Source organism: Fusarium graminearum, chromosome 1 (genome assembly GCF_000240135.3).
Source record: "Fusarium graminearum PH-1 chromosome 1, whole genome shotgun sequence".
NCBI lineage: Eukaryota > Fungi > Ascomycota > Sordariomycetes > Hypocreales > Nectriaceae > Fusarium > Fusarium graminearum.
The window spans coordinates 3230259-3246259 of NC_026474.1; the positions used below are offsets into that span (position 1 = coordinate 3230259).

Here is a 16001-nt window from a genome sequence, read left to right on the forward strand (position 1 = left end):
ATAGGGAAAAAGACAGATAACACTGGTATTTTGCTGAAGAAATGTCAGATTACTATAGTTTTTGCCTCTTGTCGGCATGCATTGTAAGCATATCCCTGCATTGCCGCGCGCTTCAGTTCACTTCAGTCTGAGATGTCCATGTCTATCTCCTATGTATGTCGACGTTGGGTTGTACCGGCTTAGACGAGACTCTTACCATTGAGCCGTCCCGAACCTATTCACTGTAGATAGAAACTCCAGAAGCCGAGACAGTTACGTGACGTTTCGACTACTAACCACATGTGTTGGTGCAGCAGCAGCAACCATATTCTCTTGTTCCACCTCCGCCACTACGGCAACCCAATAATTACAGTACATTGCTCCGCAAAGGTCCTCCTCTCTTTCGGGGACCCATTGTTTCTTCCGGATGCCGTCCGTCCGCTCACGCCGCTCTACTCTTGTCGCCGCCGCCGCATATCTGAGCGAACCTGAGAGGTTATCGCCCGAATTGAATGGACCACAACCCACATGGTCCCCTAGAAAAGCAAGCTACAGCTGTACGTACCTCCCTGTACCTTGCTTCGCATTGCAACTAAATGCACCTTGAGACGTGTGAGGCGAGGCTGTTGCGGGGAAAGTTGGCGTCACCAAGCACTCCCACCCCCCTCTCCCCTCCACCACCTCCACCGAGGTTCACGTATCACACCCCCCCCTTTACTGTAGTGCTTCCATTCTCCCACCCAAAAACCGAAAAACCCCGCGTCGTTCTCAAGAATAAATACTCTGCTTCCTGTCGTCGATATTTCCAATTCTCTCCTCCAGATCATCTCTCTCATCCACAACTCTCTTCATATATTCTCTTCACCTTTGATACCCCTCTCTCTATATCATATAACACATCATACACAATGGCTCTCACCGTCGAGCTGTCCACTCCCGTTACTGGTACCTACCAGCAGCCCATTGGCCTGTAAGTTACCACCCTGTGTAACCTAAAACCAAGAACCGTTCAGAAATGCTAACACGTACTCCAGCTTCATCGACGGCAAGTGGGTTGAGGGTGTCGACAAGGGAAAGTTCGAGGTTATCAACCCCTCCACCGAGGAGGTCATCACCTCCGTCTGTGAGGGTACCGAGAAGGATATCGACCTAGCTGTCGCCGCTGCCCGCAAGGCTTTCGATGGCGAGTGGAAGAACACTGCTCCCCAGACCCGAGGAAACCTTCTCCTCAAGCTCGCCGACCTCGCCGAGAAGAACCTCGACCTCCTCGCCGCCGTTGAGTCTCTTGATAACGGAAAGTCCATCACCAACGCCCGTGGTGATGTCGGTGCCGTTGTTGGCTGCCTACGATACTACGGTGGTTGGGCCGACAAGATCGAGGGCAAGACCATTGATATTGCTCCCGATATGTTCCACTACACCCGATCCGAGCCCGTAAGTTATCATGTATAAAAACACTAAATCTCAATACTAACTCGTTCATAGATCGGTGTCTGCGGTCAGATTATCCCCTGGAACTTCCCCCTTCTCATGCTGGCATGGAAGATCGGACCTGCTCTGGCCACTGGTAACACCGTCGTCATGAAGACTGCTGAGCAGACTCCTCTCTCCGCTCTCGTCTTCACTCAGTTCATTGAGCAGGCTGGTTTCCCTGCTGGTGTCTTCAACCTTGTCTCTGGTTACGGCAAGACTGCCGGTGCCGCCCTCTCTTCTCACATGGACGTTGACAAGATCGCCTTCACTGGTTCTACCGTCATTGGCCGACAGATCATGAAGGCTGCTGCTTCTTCCAACCTCAAGAAGGTCACCCTCGAGCTTGGTGGCAAGTCCCCCAACATCGTCTTCGAGGATGCCGACATCGAGGAGGCCATCAACTGGGTCAACTTTGGTATCTACTACAACCACGGCCAGTGCTGCTGTGCTGGTACCCGTATCTTTGTCCAGGAGTCCATCTACGACAAGTTCCTCGCTGCCTTCAAGAAGCGAGCTGAGGAGAACAAGGTCGGTGACCCCTTCAACGAGGAGACCTTCCAGGGTCCCCAGGTCTCTCAGCTCCAGTACGACCGTATCATGGGCTACATCAAGGCCGGTAAGGACGAGGGTGCCACCGTCGAGATCGGTGGTGAGCGTCTCGGTGACAAGGGTTACTTCATCAAGCCCACCATCTTCTCCAACGTCCGCCCCGACATGAAGATCATGCAGGAGGAGATTTTCGGCCCCGTCTGCGCTATTTCCAAGTTCAAGGACGAGGCTGAGGTCATTGACCTTGCCCACGACACCGCTTACGGTCTCGCTGCCGCTGTCCACACCAAGAACCTCAACACTGCCCTCCGCGTTTCCAACGCTCTCAAGGCCGGAACTGTCTGGGTGAACTGCTATAACATGCTACATCACCAGCTCCCATTCGGAGGCTACAAGGAGAGTGGAATTGGACGAGAACTCGGCGAGGCAGCCCTCGCCAACTACACACAGAACAAGTCGGTTGCCATCAAGCTGTACTAAGCATAGCAAAGCGAATTGGGGACTTTCCAAGGAAATATGGGCGGCGTTGTAACTGCATGATCAATTTTTATATGATTCCACTTTAGTTTTACGCATTCAATGAAGAAATGTTAAAGAAATCGTCAAAAACTGTTCGATATCGTGATCTGTGAGGTTGGTGTTTTGGTCTCTGGCCCGATTAGGAAATTTTTAGTGAGACGGGTATTCCCGCTCGGCCCACGATAACGATAAGTCTGTTTCCTACCTACACAACAAAGAAAGGATCAGGTACCATGAATGAATTTGCTTTATCACTGATATTAATCTAATGCCATTTATGTATCTCCATGGAGTTGTGTCGCCGCATCACGACCACAATCCTCCCTCCACCAACATAAGTTTGCCAATCAATCCACTTGACGACCCGCAACTTCGCATGTGTTTGGAAACCTTGCACACATCGCTGCATGATGCTAAACCACCCGTGGTCATGCATCCAATTCAACCATATAACGAAGACGCAAGCAAGGAGTCACTGGAACTGTCATTCTTACTGATTCGAGGGGCGTCATGAATTTGGATACGTCAAGTTCAATGATAGTTAAGGGGGATTAAAACAGTATAAAGGGGCTAAAGTATTTTGTCTCTTGGGCTATTTACTTTCTATATACTAATCTTAGGATTGCAGTGGCAGTGACTTACTCATGCGCATCGTCATGCTTGTCAACATTAAATCCTTTGTACCGAAAGGTTAGGTTCTTCTTGATTGCAGAGAGGCCAACTTGGAAGTACTCAAGGGAAATTGATCCGTTTTCGCCTTGGCCTTTAATAATTTTAGGCAGAAAATATAAGAAGACTTGAAGATCCTCCAGGAGGTGATGTCAAACTGACTTATACGATTTGCATAATCTAGGCATCTTCCTTTGTCGCTTATGCAGACAATCCAGGTTATATCACATCAGGGGACTGTTGCAGCTAAAGAAGAAGGCTAGAAGGGCATCCTATATCCTTAAGAATCCAGAATGCTTAAATATTCCCAGAGTCAGAAACCTCGAGTTTCATCAAGACAGTCTGAAGGAGTCTGATAGGAGGTGGCTCCTGAGAGAGAGGCCAATTGAGATTTTCCTAAACCAGGCGCTACCACACAAACACTGCTGCCAGCTAACAGCCAGCCGCGCAAACACCAAAATATTATTTACAAACAAACACACAAAAAAACAGATAAAGATTACGTCACCAGGGAAATGATTGTTTTGCCCCCCCACTTCTTCGAAAAAGAAAATAAAGAGTGAAGCAGAGCCCGATCAAAACATGCCAAACCACGACCTGACCAAAACTCAAAACCGACTGAAGCCAGGCACGAGAAGATGGCTAACGAGGGCGAAACAATCCATAGAACCCCTGCGGAACGAGCCCTCAAAAAAAGGCGTACATGGCATTAGGCATCCGTCAAGCGTGCAGATCTCATGAGAGCCGACCACAGCAAAAACTGCCCCTCCACTTCTGCTTCCTTTCCCTCCCTCACCTAATACATACGCTCTCAGTCTCCTGCTTTTGCATATTCGACTTATCCTCTATCCTTCAAACTAATTCCTTATATTATACTATATATATATACTATTAAGTAAGCACTATAAATTGCTTCCCTTATATATATTTTTAATTATCTCTGCTTATATGCCATTCATTAGGGCCATCAGCAGGTAAAGAGTCAGCCAGCCTCTGACCTTGAAGGCACGAACATAAATAGCCTAAGAGCCTGATCTAAGAAGCATAAGATGGCCTAAGAGCTATGCCATTGACTGAGATATACCGCGCAGATAATGCTCTATCTATGCGAACATCCCCTCTCGTCATTCGCGGATACAGTGTTCGCGTTGAGGCCCTTGGTGTCATCCACATTATCGACAAAGATGAGACCTCGGCCTCTATAATATACAAGCAGCAGCCATCTCTTTTCAGATTGAATGAGTCTACATTCACGCAAGCAGCAGCAAACCGGCGCTGTACGTTGGAACATCTCTTGGTCGCTGGCTGAATGGTTCCTTCAAATCGCTCGGTTTGCTGGCTGGGATTTGCACGATCTCGACGACCCAGATCTTTTCATGCTTCGCGAACAGGTACAAACCGAAGATGTATAGGTATGCTGACCTGCGGCGACGTCTTTATATACCAGGTTTCTCTCTTGTGCACGTTGATGGAATGCATTCAGTCTTTCCCGGAGGGATGGCCCGAGGGATTTGAGGATCCTTTGAAGAGGAACACCAACTCCTAGCTTTTGCTGCGGTTCTTCTACTAGAACACTCTTTTCACCGATCTGGACACAATTTTGATGGAAGTTCCCAAATGGAATGACTTGGCCTGCGCTTCTAAACATATGAAAATGTTCTTGCAAATCTACACAGTATCCCTAGATGACCCAGTCGGCATTAGAAAAGCGAGTGGAGCTAATGAACACCGGGGAAGGTCCCCTCCCGAAGATGATACAAGCTATTTAGAGCTGACCGCATTTGAGCGATGCTATGGATCAGCAACCCGCGATCGGTCGCTGGAGAACGACGAAAGGAGTGGCCTCTATGACAAAACACGAGGGGGCGCCATTCGAGCACCAAACAAGCATGGGCCCCGACCGGAAGACAACAGAATCCAAACCATCCGACCATCTGGAGACAATGGCCGGGGCCTGCGAGACACTGACGGTTTACCAATCCGCGTGGGTCTAGAGGACCACAGTAAAAACTGTCCCTCCACTTCTGCTTCCTTTCCCTGATTACCTTTACCCTCACCCTTACCTACACTCCCAGTCTCCTACTTTTGCATATTTGACTTATCCTCTATCCTCTAAACTTAACCCTTTATATTATACTATATATATAAGTGCTACTAAGTAAGTACAATAAGTTACTTCCCTTATTTATATATTTAATTATTACTGCTTATATATTATTAAGGCTATTAGCAGGTAAAAAGTCAGCCAGCCTCTATCCTCCTAGGCACGAACATAAATAGCCTAAGAGTCTGGTCTAAGAAGCATAAGCTGGCCTAAAATTTCATCCTTTATGCTCCCAAGGGCTAACTGTTCTGATACCTCTGTTGGCACCCAAGGCACATTTTGCTAGCACCACAGCCAATACTACCTCTACAGCCAACGTCGATGGAACATACTCCGTATTTACGATGGAACCCTTCGATAGACCTACTGCTTACTAGCAGCGAGCAGAGTCTAACGAAGAATCGGCATTTGCTAGCATTTCACCAGATGAACTTGCTCAGACCTGCAAAAAGGTATCAAATCAAACGCTGAAAAGCGGCATACCTGGCACAGACTCACATCTATCAATGTGGACCAAAAGATTCGATAACTTCCGCCAAATGACTTTAAATCAAGAGTAAAAGATCCCTTTGCTTAATATATTTTTTCATTTTACTAGCCGAGTATAGTAGAATAAAATCCCCCCTGTTGGGATCGGTTAATTTGGGCTATTATTGTTAGGAAGGAGCTCTGCCAACGTTTCTAAAGAAACATGTCACATGGCTTTTCACAAGCTCTCCTTTTGCTGCATGTCTCGCATCAAAGCAGGAGCACATGACTTTCTTGCCTCTGATTCGCTAGTCGTTGCTGAAGAAGGAAGGCGTGGCGGGGCGTTGCTTCTGTTTCAACATTTAAGCGAGCCGGCGTCGACGTTTAAATTAAACAACGGCCGGAGCTGTCTTACGGCCCCACCATCGGGATAGGACGCCAGGTGCTTAAATTTAATTTTAGTACACAAGAAGCCTCTCACGATACAATGTTTTTGGGTATCTAGCAGAATTAAATATTCAATTTAAGTAGATGTATGTCATCAGTCGTACTCTAGATGCTGCTCGAGCCCAGATGTGACGGCTATAAAATACATAAATGCCATTAAACCCTCCAAAACCAATTGAGCTGCAAGACTCGAGTGTTCCTGAATTTGTTTCTCGATGATATTCCATTCTTCTTCTCTAACAGCACTCCTGTGATGACAATGGCAAACATGTACGTTGAATATTGCCCTTACATTATACCCCTGTCTATACGCCCGCACGTTCCACCTCGAATCTGGACGAACTAAGGACACTCCAAGTTAGCAACATTGACAAATTGGGTGCTGACACTTAAAAAGGAAGGGCCAAGAGAAATCAAGTTTCTTGTCATGGCAAATCTCGCGATAGATTTGAATATCGGGATGAGTTGTACGATTGATGGCTGTCTGTGTTCTGGTGAACGACATCCAAAGTATAACTAGAGTTTCTGTGAGACGAACGACCCCCAGGGTCACCCACAACAGGCTAATAAAGAAAACTACGTATTGGAGTGACAGTTGGAAACTCCCATTAACCAATTCAGATAGCTGAACTGTCAAAATAAGCTAATTGACAGCCTCAACTTTAACATATCGTGCCTTGTCGTTTCGACATATGCAAACACCAAAGAAAGCATCACGGAGGTTTTGGTAGCTTGACAACGAATTGGCCCAACAATGCTAGTTTCTTCCTGACTCCCAACTTCCTATCGATAAAGTTTTCGCCTCTCTCCTCCCACAAACATATTGGTAGACACTATACCCGTGATCCGGGCCTACTAGCAAGTCGTAGCGTTGACCCAGACTCAATTCAAGAGGTCGTTTTTCGGTGAGACCAGGGTCATTCATTGGTCAATGGCTTGCAAAAAGAGGGGAATTTGAAGAGATGCAACCAATCAATACCCTGGTTCTCACCGATTTGTTCATGAGGAGTGATGGTGTAAGTGAGCAAGTCCACCATGAGCCTCCTTTGAGGCCGAATTATAACTCTCTGGTGCCAGGACGTGTCTCTGAATCGCTCGAATCTTGCACGCAAGCATCAGGCACATTGGAACTTTTCACCTTATCGTCTTCTGACAAGTATTTGCTGCGTGCTTCAATTCGCCCAGCGCATGAGATCGAGGTTCCACCAAGATACCTCCTCGTGACTTACACCGGATACAGTACATTACATTACATTACATTACAGTTCTCAAGATGGATAAAGGAGGTGCTTCTGCTGCTTTTTGGCCCAGGGACTTGTCCCAGATAGGTCAAGAAAACCCGCGTGTTCCCACCCTCGAGGGGCTGGAGTACGAGGCGATCTTCGATAAATTCTTTGACTACGAGCTCTATTCTGATTCCACTCAAACCCAGGAGCACTTAGCAGCTTCTAGCCCTTTTCGTTCAACCCACCGGGAATCTTCCCCGTTCATCACTGATATCCCTTACTTTTTTGATCACCTCTCACTTGGGAGAGACGAGGCCGGGTACCCAAACATGACCCCTGGCCTGAACCTGGACGATGGGATCACCACATCCGAGTCCATGGGTCAGACCCCACCGGGACTTGTCAGAGGTGATAGCACCTCTCCCTCGTCTCCCTCGTCTCCCTCGGGCTCTTTCTCTCTCGATGGCGTAGACGATCCTCGTCGACGTCCTCGACACAGTCTTCGAGAGGTTCGGGCCCAGGATGATGAATGGACCTACCCTCAGGCCGTCTCCAGCAAGCATGCCCCAAAGGCATATGGATACCCGCCCCAGGTTCAAGTCCACGAGTCGTCCTCTCGCCGCTCAAGCCACAGCAGCAAGACATACTCCCCCCCATCGACCTCTGGTGTCAAGCGTCAGCGATCTGTGGAGAAGAGGTCCAGGCACCTCTCTGATCCTGACCAGACAGCCGACGTCCGCAAGAGTGGAGCTTGTATGCCGTGCCGTATCTCCAAGACTCGCGTAAGATAACCATCCAATACCTATACAAGGTCCTTCTCCCCCTGAAGCATAAACTGAGCCAATCCCCAGTGTCAAGACTGTGGCGTCTGTCCCTTTTGCCGTAAGGCGTTCCCAGACCACTCACACCTGGTCTGTACCCGTAGGACCCCTGCGGTTGCTCCGCCTGTGATTCGTCGCATAGCCGGTATGTCGAACAACACCCCTGGTTCCCCAATATCTTAAGTGAGACATGTGCGCTGAGACATATCGCTTCCAGATGTTTGGTCCCCCGACCCTACCGAGGAGAGGCGTGTGGTCGATAACGAGCCTCGTTTTCCCACCGCCAAGCCTAAGGACATCCTCATCTACTTTACTCGCGATGCAGAGTCTCCTTACCTTCGTGCATCTGTCCAAGCATATCATTCCAAATACGGTGTCGATGAGAGCCCAAGGAACGCTGCTTTCGAACGCGACAGATTCCCCAGCTATATCGAGCTCCAGCGTTGGGTCGAGGCCCAGATCAGGCGCGAGCGTAGCTCCAGATTCGAACATCTAGTGCAAAACTTTTTGCTCTCATACTATGAAGAGGGCCAGGGACTTCCAAAGGTAACACTCGCAACCCATCCTTGTTCGCCCTTGCAGTCTGCAGTATGACTAACATGTGGGTAGCACAATCTCGTCTCCAAAGTTCACACTATGAACTGCTTCTTCAGGATCTGGAAAGCTCCACGTTTCACCTGCTGCAGCTCGTCCAACAAGATCTCCCAGGTTCCCTTTACTGTCCAGGCTGAGTTGAGACGCATTGCATGGAACGCACTTGTGTCCCATGAGCATGATATCCTCAAGCTACTTGAGGATGTTTTGGCTCAACAAGATTCGCTCAAAGCACAAGAGAAGATGGCAGTATGGGCAAGCTTATGGCAACTCCTTCTGATGTACAGAGACTTGATCATTGCCCACGATGGGTATTTCTCTCGAAACCCCGGTGCTCAGCAAGATCAGAATACTGGTAAGGCAATCCGAAACAGAGTTCCAGTATTGTTACTAACGAATGTCAGTTGGCGCCTTTGAGAACCTGTACAACAGCTTCTTCCCTTTGATCGCCATGTTTTACCACTGCCAATTCAAGACCCCCAAGAGAATGGAAATGTCTATGGATTGGCTCAAGGACTATCCTTCTCATGCACGACACAGCGCCAAGCTCCGACAAGTCTCTCAGGATATGATGGATGCTAAGAAGGAATTCTGTAAGTACACATTATCTCGTTCCTGCTGGATACACTACTGACTTACTTCCAGATGAGAGAGTTCAGCGATCATCACACAAGGTCGATGAGCGACTGTGCGTCTTCGTGGTCGACCACGAAATGAAGAAGATCTCGACAAAGAGACGCCCTCGAAGTAGCACCAAGAGCAAGGGCGCGTGATGTTGCCAAGTCATCGCAACCATCACGTCCAGTCATTACAGGAAAGTGATTTGCACAACAGAAAATAAGAAACCAATAAAAAAACACATGGAAAAGCGACAAAACAAAAACAAAAAAAGGGTTTAAATAGTCTGTTTTGTTTATGATGATAACGAATACAACGACATTCGCTGTAATAGGGATGACTCATGGGTCAAGGCAAAAACATGGATGTATTTGGGAAGTGCATCATGGCAACAGGCTCACTTGGGCAGTTATCTTGAATCTCGGCTTCTTTCCCCCGTTCTTTTTAGCAGTTTTCTCCACTCTGTCAGCGAGGTCTTCTAGACTGACACCCGCTATGTTAGCGGAGGCGACTCCGATCGTTAATACGATTCTGTCTTTCTTTTCATCTGCTCTCTTGAGATGTGCTCGTATGCTGTGTGACTGTTAGGCAACAGGATCTTGGTGGGACAAGAGCAAGTAACAACTTACCTAATGGCATTCGTGACTTCATATGCAGTCTTTGGGGCGATGGGTAGAACCATTGCCAGAAGCCCAGCTACAGCACCGACGTATGAAGCCCAGAAAGGAGCGTCGTCATGCTGGCTTGCGAGGAGTGCAGAGAGGCTTTGGCGAAGCTGCGAGTCTAGGCCGTTCAGGTGACCACCCCATCTAGCCGAGGTTGAAAGCGCCAAAAGGGCCCTTCCAGTGTGTGAGAAGCCAGGAGCTTCAGCGTCTCGGGTGATTGCATGATGCAGTGCGAATGATGAGTTAATCTCCGTGTCATGCCCCTGACGAGTCCAGATATCTCGTACAAAAAGAACATCCAAACCAGGGGTTAAGACATTTGGCACAGCAGAGAGGTCTGACCCTTGAGGGATTGCATCTTTCAGCATCTTCACTACGGCGTCGAACACAGGCTTCTCTTCCGCAGTGACGCTGGCAAGAACGTTGAGGGGGTTGGACTCTCGCATTTCAACAGGTAACTTCATCATAAGAGCACCCTGTCGGTTCGAGCCACCGCAAAATGTGACGTTTCCGATATTCGGCACCGTTGCAAGTAAAGCCTCAATGACAGTAGCAATTGCAGGAAACTGCTGACGGCGGCGCTTTGAAAGTCCGAATATGCGATCATCATGTTCTTCATTGACGCGGCGCATGTGTCTCACTTTAGAGAACAGGGTCCCGGAAGCCGTATAACCATTAATAAAGGGAATGGGATAGGGGCTCACTGGATCTTGGTGCATAAGCATGCTGCCATAACCGCGAAAGCCACCGCCACACATGTAAACGTTCACTCGGGAGCCCTTGTCTCGGGAGGCTTTGATGGCTTCCAGAGCCGGGAATTGGGAACATAGATTGGCATATGCCTGCTGCATACCGACCTGGAGCTTGGAGATCTCGGATGCCTGGACATCGGCTGGTTGCTCGTGCAGTACGCGGATCAATCTCGCAGCTCCAAACGGCAGACTCACACCAGCTCGGGCGGCGTTAATCTCGTAGTTGGGCTTACTGGTATCAACCCACGTCATCTGCACGCTGCCGCCGCCGAGATCCAGGAACAGAGCGCCACCTTCAACACCAGCGAGACCGCTTCGAGAACCCATGACAGCACCAAACAGGGTTTCCACAGCGGGTTCCAGGATGCTCACTTTGAGACCGTTAGTCACAGAAGCGATTGCATCGAGTATCTCGGCCGCATTGTCGGCGCGGCGCATGGCCTCTGTGGCGAGGATGGTAATGTGCCTTGTAGGTACTCCATGCCGCACGGCAAGCTGATGGAAACGCTCTAGGGTCTCGGATACAGCAGCGATGGTCTCGGGCAGAAATACCAGACCTCTTGATGTCGTTTTAAGCGCATCAAACAGTGAGATAGCAGCCCGAGTTGCGTAGATTGGGCGAAGGAGACGTGTAAATGGGGGCGCCAAAGAGGTGATTGAGAATCGAATGCCGTTGCTGGAAGACGATTAGATAATGAAGCGCAGCATTTTAGTCTTAGAATGAGGTTATATATACCTTCCCATATCAACTATGGCATATAGCTGACTTTCACCTTGAGGGTTCCATGGTGTAAGAGTCTGCGACAGGTTGTCGAGAGTGATAATGTCGGGCGCATTTGAAGCCATGACCAGTCTTTGCAGTGAGGAAGTTTGATGCTTTGTGAGAGGAGATGAAGCACGTCTAAAGTATGTGAGAGGCCTGCAGCGTAGGTAATGCAGCATGCGTGTGCAGTGTATTGTTAGTAGGTTTGAGTTAACTTACTAAGATAAGTTTATTTGGGATGGCAAAGGATGGAAGCTTGGCGAGGTACTTCCAGGTATTCTATGGAGCTCATGACTGCGGGGTTAGTACTGTCCTCCCATCTCCACTCCCCGTGACGGCGCCGTATCACCCGGAGCCGTTACTATTCTTAGGTCGTGAGAGTATCACCCGTCTACGGATACTGATGTCTGATGGCGACAGTAGCAGTAGAATCTCAGGAGTACAAGTATTTTGTTTGTTCTGGCTCAGCGATACGGCTGGATATACCACCGCTTCCCTTCCAGGCGGCATTTTGTCATCCCATGTATTCTAACTATGTGCTACAGTACTTACACCCGATGGTATAAGACATCTGGATTTGAAAGAATGACCTGAGGTATCTCACCAATAATTGTTTATATCAGGTAACTTCTTTGTGTTTGTAGTGCAGTGACGAAATGCCATCGTCTGATGATGTTGTTGTGATACTTGGCAGACAAGCCCATGTGATGTTTGCCGTCGAGTTACTTCCTCTGTTCGTCGAATATGCAAATAACATAATCAACTACGTCCAAAAGGTACTAAGTAATGAGCCCATGTTGCGGTTATTTCCATCAGCCCTTTCATCGCTTAACAGAACCAGCTGTCAGAGCTATTATCTACTTGGCCTATATAGATTGAGCTTGGAGTTGTGTAGGATATGAAGAGAAAATACTGCAACAGAATACAATGTCGAAGAAACAATGGGATGAGATAGGACTAGGCAATAGATGACCTCAGCCGTCCTAGCGTTTTGCGAGGGAACAGAGCATTGTATGTCTTTTTTCTAACAAACTAGAAACGGGCAAGCATCTTCATGCGATGCATAGCACACCCAATTGGGCTTTTAATGCGGCACGTCATATCTTGTCTAGCACGGCCAGGTAGTTTATCGGCAGTCACTTATTTCTCTTGAGCGTGTTGTGTTTCATAGATCTTGCCTGAAATGACATCAGCACCAGTTGGGTTGCTCATGTGATATTGACATATCCCAGTATCCAAGCTCGTCTTCCTTGGGCGATGCTGTCATACAGTATCAAAGCTTAGCTGTACCATTAGACAGGTCGATGAAATCAGCACATAGACAGTTGGCGAAAACACAGTGTTGCATCCACTTCCCTTCTAGGCCGAATCTTTAACACACTCTGACCTTTGATTCGATAGGTCTTTGTTAGTCTTGTGAGGAGTATTGGACGAGCAGCCACCCTAGAGCCTGGACACAGAATGCAATGCATCCATTCCTATTAATCTGGATAAAATTCCCTTGCTCTGGCAGACGACATGCATGCCTGCTACATACTCAGCCCAATCACAGGACAGGATACCTACATAGTCACTGTACATAATGCATGTTCTCGTCTTGATTCTCTGAGAAAGTAGTACAGGATATCGAGATAGATTGAATGCTATGATTCGTAGCTGATTCCAGCGACTGGAACCATTCCATGACTGACAAGCAGAGACATTTTCTGATTGGCCCAATTTACAGTGACGCGTTGAACGCGCATTGTTTTTCGTTTTTTTTTCGCGTCCGTCTACCAGCCACCTTCCTTGTTTTTTATTTTTATTTTTTGAAATGCTAGTTCTAGTTTTAGGTAGGAGGTACCTAGCTCTTTCCAAGGTTTTCACCGAGAGGTCCAGAACATGGTTCCAGGAAGGAGCTACCCAGCTGAACAAAGGTGAGGCCAGTCTACACCTTTTTTAACATGCAACTTTAGAAGCCCAAGTTACAATGGGGTTGTGGGTTTTTATTTCCATGGGTGTTTTGAGTTGTTTACATGTTAGCATGTACATTAGTACAAAGCGTGCTCTGTACAGTAGCGTCATGCTGACCCAGTCCAGTTGGCCAGTTCTCCAATGATTCGACTGCCCCTCACCAACTCGTGTCACTCACTCTAACTTAGTTTATTGACAAATTTCTACATACAGAGTATTCAAACAAACAACAAACCACCAGCCCCCATTCCGGGATCAACAAAATGCATGCAAGTGCGGGCAGGCGTCCGGTTGTGCTATGCTATACTTCTCCCTTGCGCTACACTACGCTGCTCTGGCTCTAGGTTCTGTACTCTGTGCTGTCTCTCTTTCTTGCCGCCGGCCTGCAGCTTCGACCCGGGCTTCGGCAGGGGTCGAAACGTGCTGGCTTTGAATCTTGTGCGAGCTGTCTCCTCGTTGGAGCGTCACATCATCCTGCTATCTTTTAGCTCTCGACGCATACACCCCTCGTCTTTCGCTCCCATCCAAGCATTCATCGTCGACTTTCTCTCTGCAGACGCACACGCTGGCCGCAATAAGTGGTGCCCAACTTCAACTTTCAGCCAACGGGGAGCTTGGAAATCCTGGGTTATTTGTGTCTCACCAAAAGGCTCGCCTTTTTTTTTTAATATCATAACAAACAAACATGACTTGGAGCGCGTTTCGACAAACGTCGATTCCATGCTCGTCATCAATCAATACCATACTCTGTCCTCGGAACAATCTAATTTCACTTTCAATTCCAATTCTTTCAAACGAGACAAAACTATTGCCTCTGATTGTTCCATGTGTGACATATACTCGGCTATTATTCACGTTTGTCTACCTATCTGCAACCTCTCCCATCACACCCAAGAGGCTAGCCATATTACGCCGCATCTCTATGCGAGGTCCCGAGCAAGTCTCAGTCAATACTGGACCAAAGGCCGGCCGCCTGGAGCTGACCGCCCCTGAACCAGATCAGAGGAAATACACTTGATACCAAACGCACCTAGCCACTGCTCGTCATTCACAAAAAGCCTGCGACAATTAACTGGGGAGATCCCTCCAAGCAAACGAGCACCACGATTTACGATATCTTGCACATCACGTTTTTTCTTCTTCTTACAGCACAGTGAGGTACGCAGGGTCTCAGTCGGTTGTTCTCTTGTGCCATTCCATCACATGGTCTCGATCACCTTGGGATCATCAAACCCCTTCCAGAGACCTATCACAGTTGTTTCTTTGGCCAGGGTCCCTGCTCATTATCGCACAACGTGCCCTCGGCGCCCACTGACCGCTGCTTGACCTATTCCTTGTCACGGACGCTGCTGGTGTTGATTTAGACAAGGGCTTCGCACTAGCCCGTCGCTTGTTGGGGCTTGCTACGCTGCTAAAGTGCTCACCATCGTCAAGGGATTTACCTAGTGGACCTTGAGAAGCTCGTAAGAGCCGTAGAGGCCAAGACACGATCATAAAGTACAACGCAGCGCGTCGAATAGCATTGCATTATATCGTGGCCTATTCTGGTACGAGTCCCGCAGCTCTGTCCCCCGCCCGCGACCTTGGTCAGTCAGAGTTGGAGAAACACAGCAACCTCGAAGCCAGCCGGCATCCAACCAACAAGCATCTGTACAGCTCGACTGCCAGGTACTGTACCTACCTCGACTGCAGCGTTCGCGCCACCCGCTGTTCGCTGTCGACCCACATCCACGGTCTTGACCACTGGCCTTGTCACATTTCTCTGCCCTGGCTGAGACTAGACACCAAACGGAAGAGACGTACTGGACCTAGCGAGCCGCCCGTCCATTCCCAGCTGCCCTGCTCCCCACTCACCTCCCGGTTGAGCAACTTGGCTTGCCCGTTCATACATAGCGCACACTCCCGCCCACCACACCCACGTTTACTTGGTCGCTTCTCCCTCCTCCTCCTCATTCACGACTTCCCCCATTCCAGTCGCTCGTTTGCGCCCAATCCACACTTCGTCTTCTCGCGATTCTTGTATTTTGCGCCGTCTGTTGGTCGCGCAAGCTCAGCCTGTTGATTGCCTGTCTATTCGAATATTGTCAATTTATCAAAGCGTGTTGAACGGGATCTTGCCCACTGTTATTGGTTTGCGATCGGATGTCCACAAATCCCGCGGTGGTGACAACAACAAAACAGCCAGCACTTCGCAGATGACGACAACAATTTCGACGACGACTCTCGACCGATAGTCATTTTTTCTCGATCACCTACCTGCATTCTACATACCGCGATCAGTACGCGCCCGGATCCTTGTCGAATTTCCTCGTGTTTTCGCATATTCCCCGCGATAGTATCGCCAGGCGCACAAAATCAACAATTAAATCGCACACCGTCGCGCTTTCACACTCGACCTGAC

The 16001-nt window shown here is 48.6% G+C and overlaps 5 protein-coding genes across 5 annotated transcripts; 4 read left to right on the plus strand and 1 right to left on the minus strand.

The window, feature by feature from the left end:
• The first annotated feature begins 746 nt into the window (after positions 1-746).
• On the plus strand, positions 747-2610 carry FGSG_00979 (aldehyde dehydrogenase). Its single transcript, XM_011318423.1, has 3 exons — positions 747-949; positions 1014-1413; positions 1465-2610. Exons 1-3 carry the CDS (start codon positions 888-890, stop codon positions 2479-2481), a joined length of 1479 nt encoding a protein of 492 aa, XP_011316725.1. The 5' UTR covers positions 747-887; the 3' UTR covers positions 2482-2610.
• Positions 2611-4252: 1642 nt separating this feature from the next.
• FGSG_00980 (uncharacterized protein) lies at positions 4253-5419 on the plus strand (the record flags this gene model as incomplete). The annotated part of the gene is made up of 4 exons (XM_011318424.1): positions 4253-4466; positions 4866-5192; positions 5339-5347; positions 5412-5419. 4 exons carry the CDS (start codon positions 4253-4255, stop codon positions 5417-5419), a joined length of 558 nt encoding a protein of 185 aa, XP_011316726.1.
• A 2344-nt stretch (positions 5420-7763) lies between these two features.
• FGSG_11872 (uncharacterized protein) lies at positions 7764-8225 on the plus strand (the record flags this gene model as incomplete). Its single annotated transcript, XM_011318425.1, has 1 exon — positions 7764-8225. The coding sequence occupies one exon, from the start codon at positions 7764-7766 to the stop codon at positions 8223-8225; it is 462 nt and encodes a 153-aa protein (XP_011316727.1).
• A 903-nt stretch (positions 8226-9128) lies between these two features.
• On the plus strand, positions 9129-9622 carry FGSG_11873 (uncharacterized protein; the record flags this gene model as incomplete). Its single annotated transcript, XM_011318426.1, has 3 exons — positions 9129-9204; positions 9254-9442; positions 9495-9622. 3 exons carry the CDS (start codon positions 9129-9131, stop codon positions 9620-9622), a joined length of 393 nt encoding a protein of 130 aa, XP_011316728.1.
• A 228-nt stretch (positions 9623-9850) lies between these two features.
• FGSG_00982 (uncharacterized protein) lies at positions 9851-11730 on the minus strand (the record flags this gene model as incomplete). The annotated part of the gene is made up of 3 exons (XM_011318427.1): positions 9851-10040; positions 10097-11560; positions 11621-11730. 3 exons carry the CDS (start codon positions 11728-11730, stop codon positions 9851-9853), a joined length of 1764 nt encoding a protein of 587 aa, XP_011316729.1.
• Between the last annotated feature and the right edge of the window lie 4271 nt (positions 11731-16001).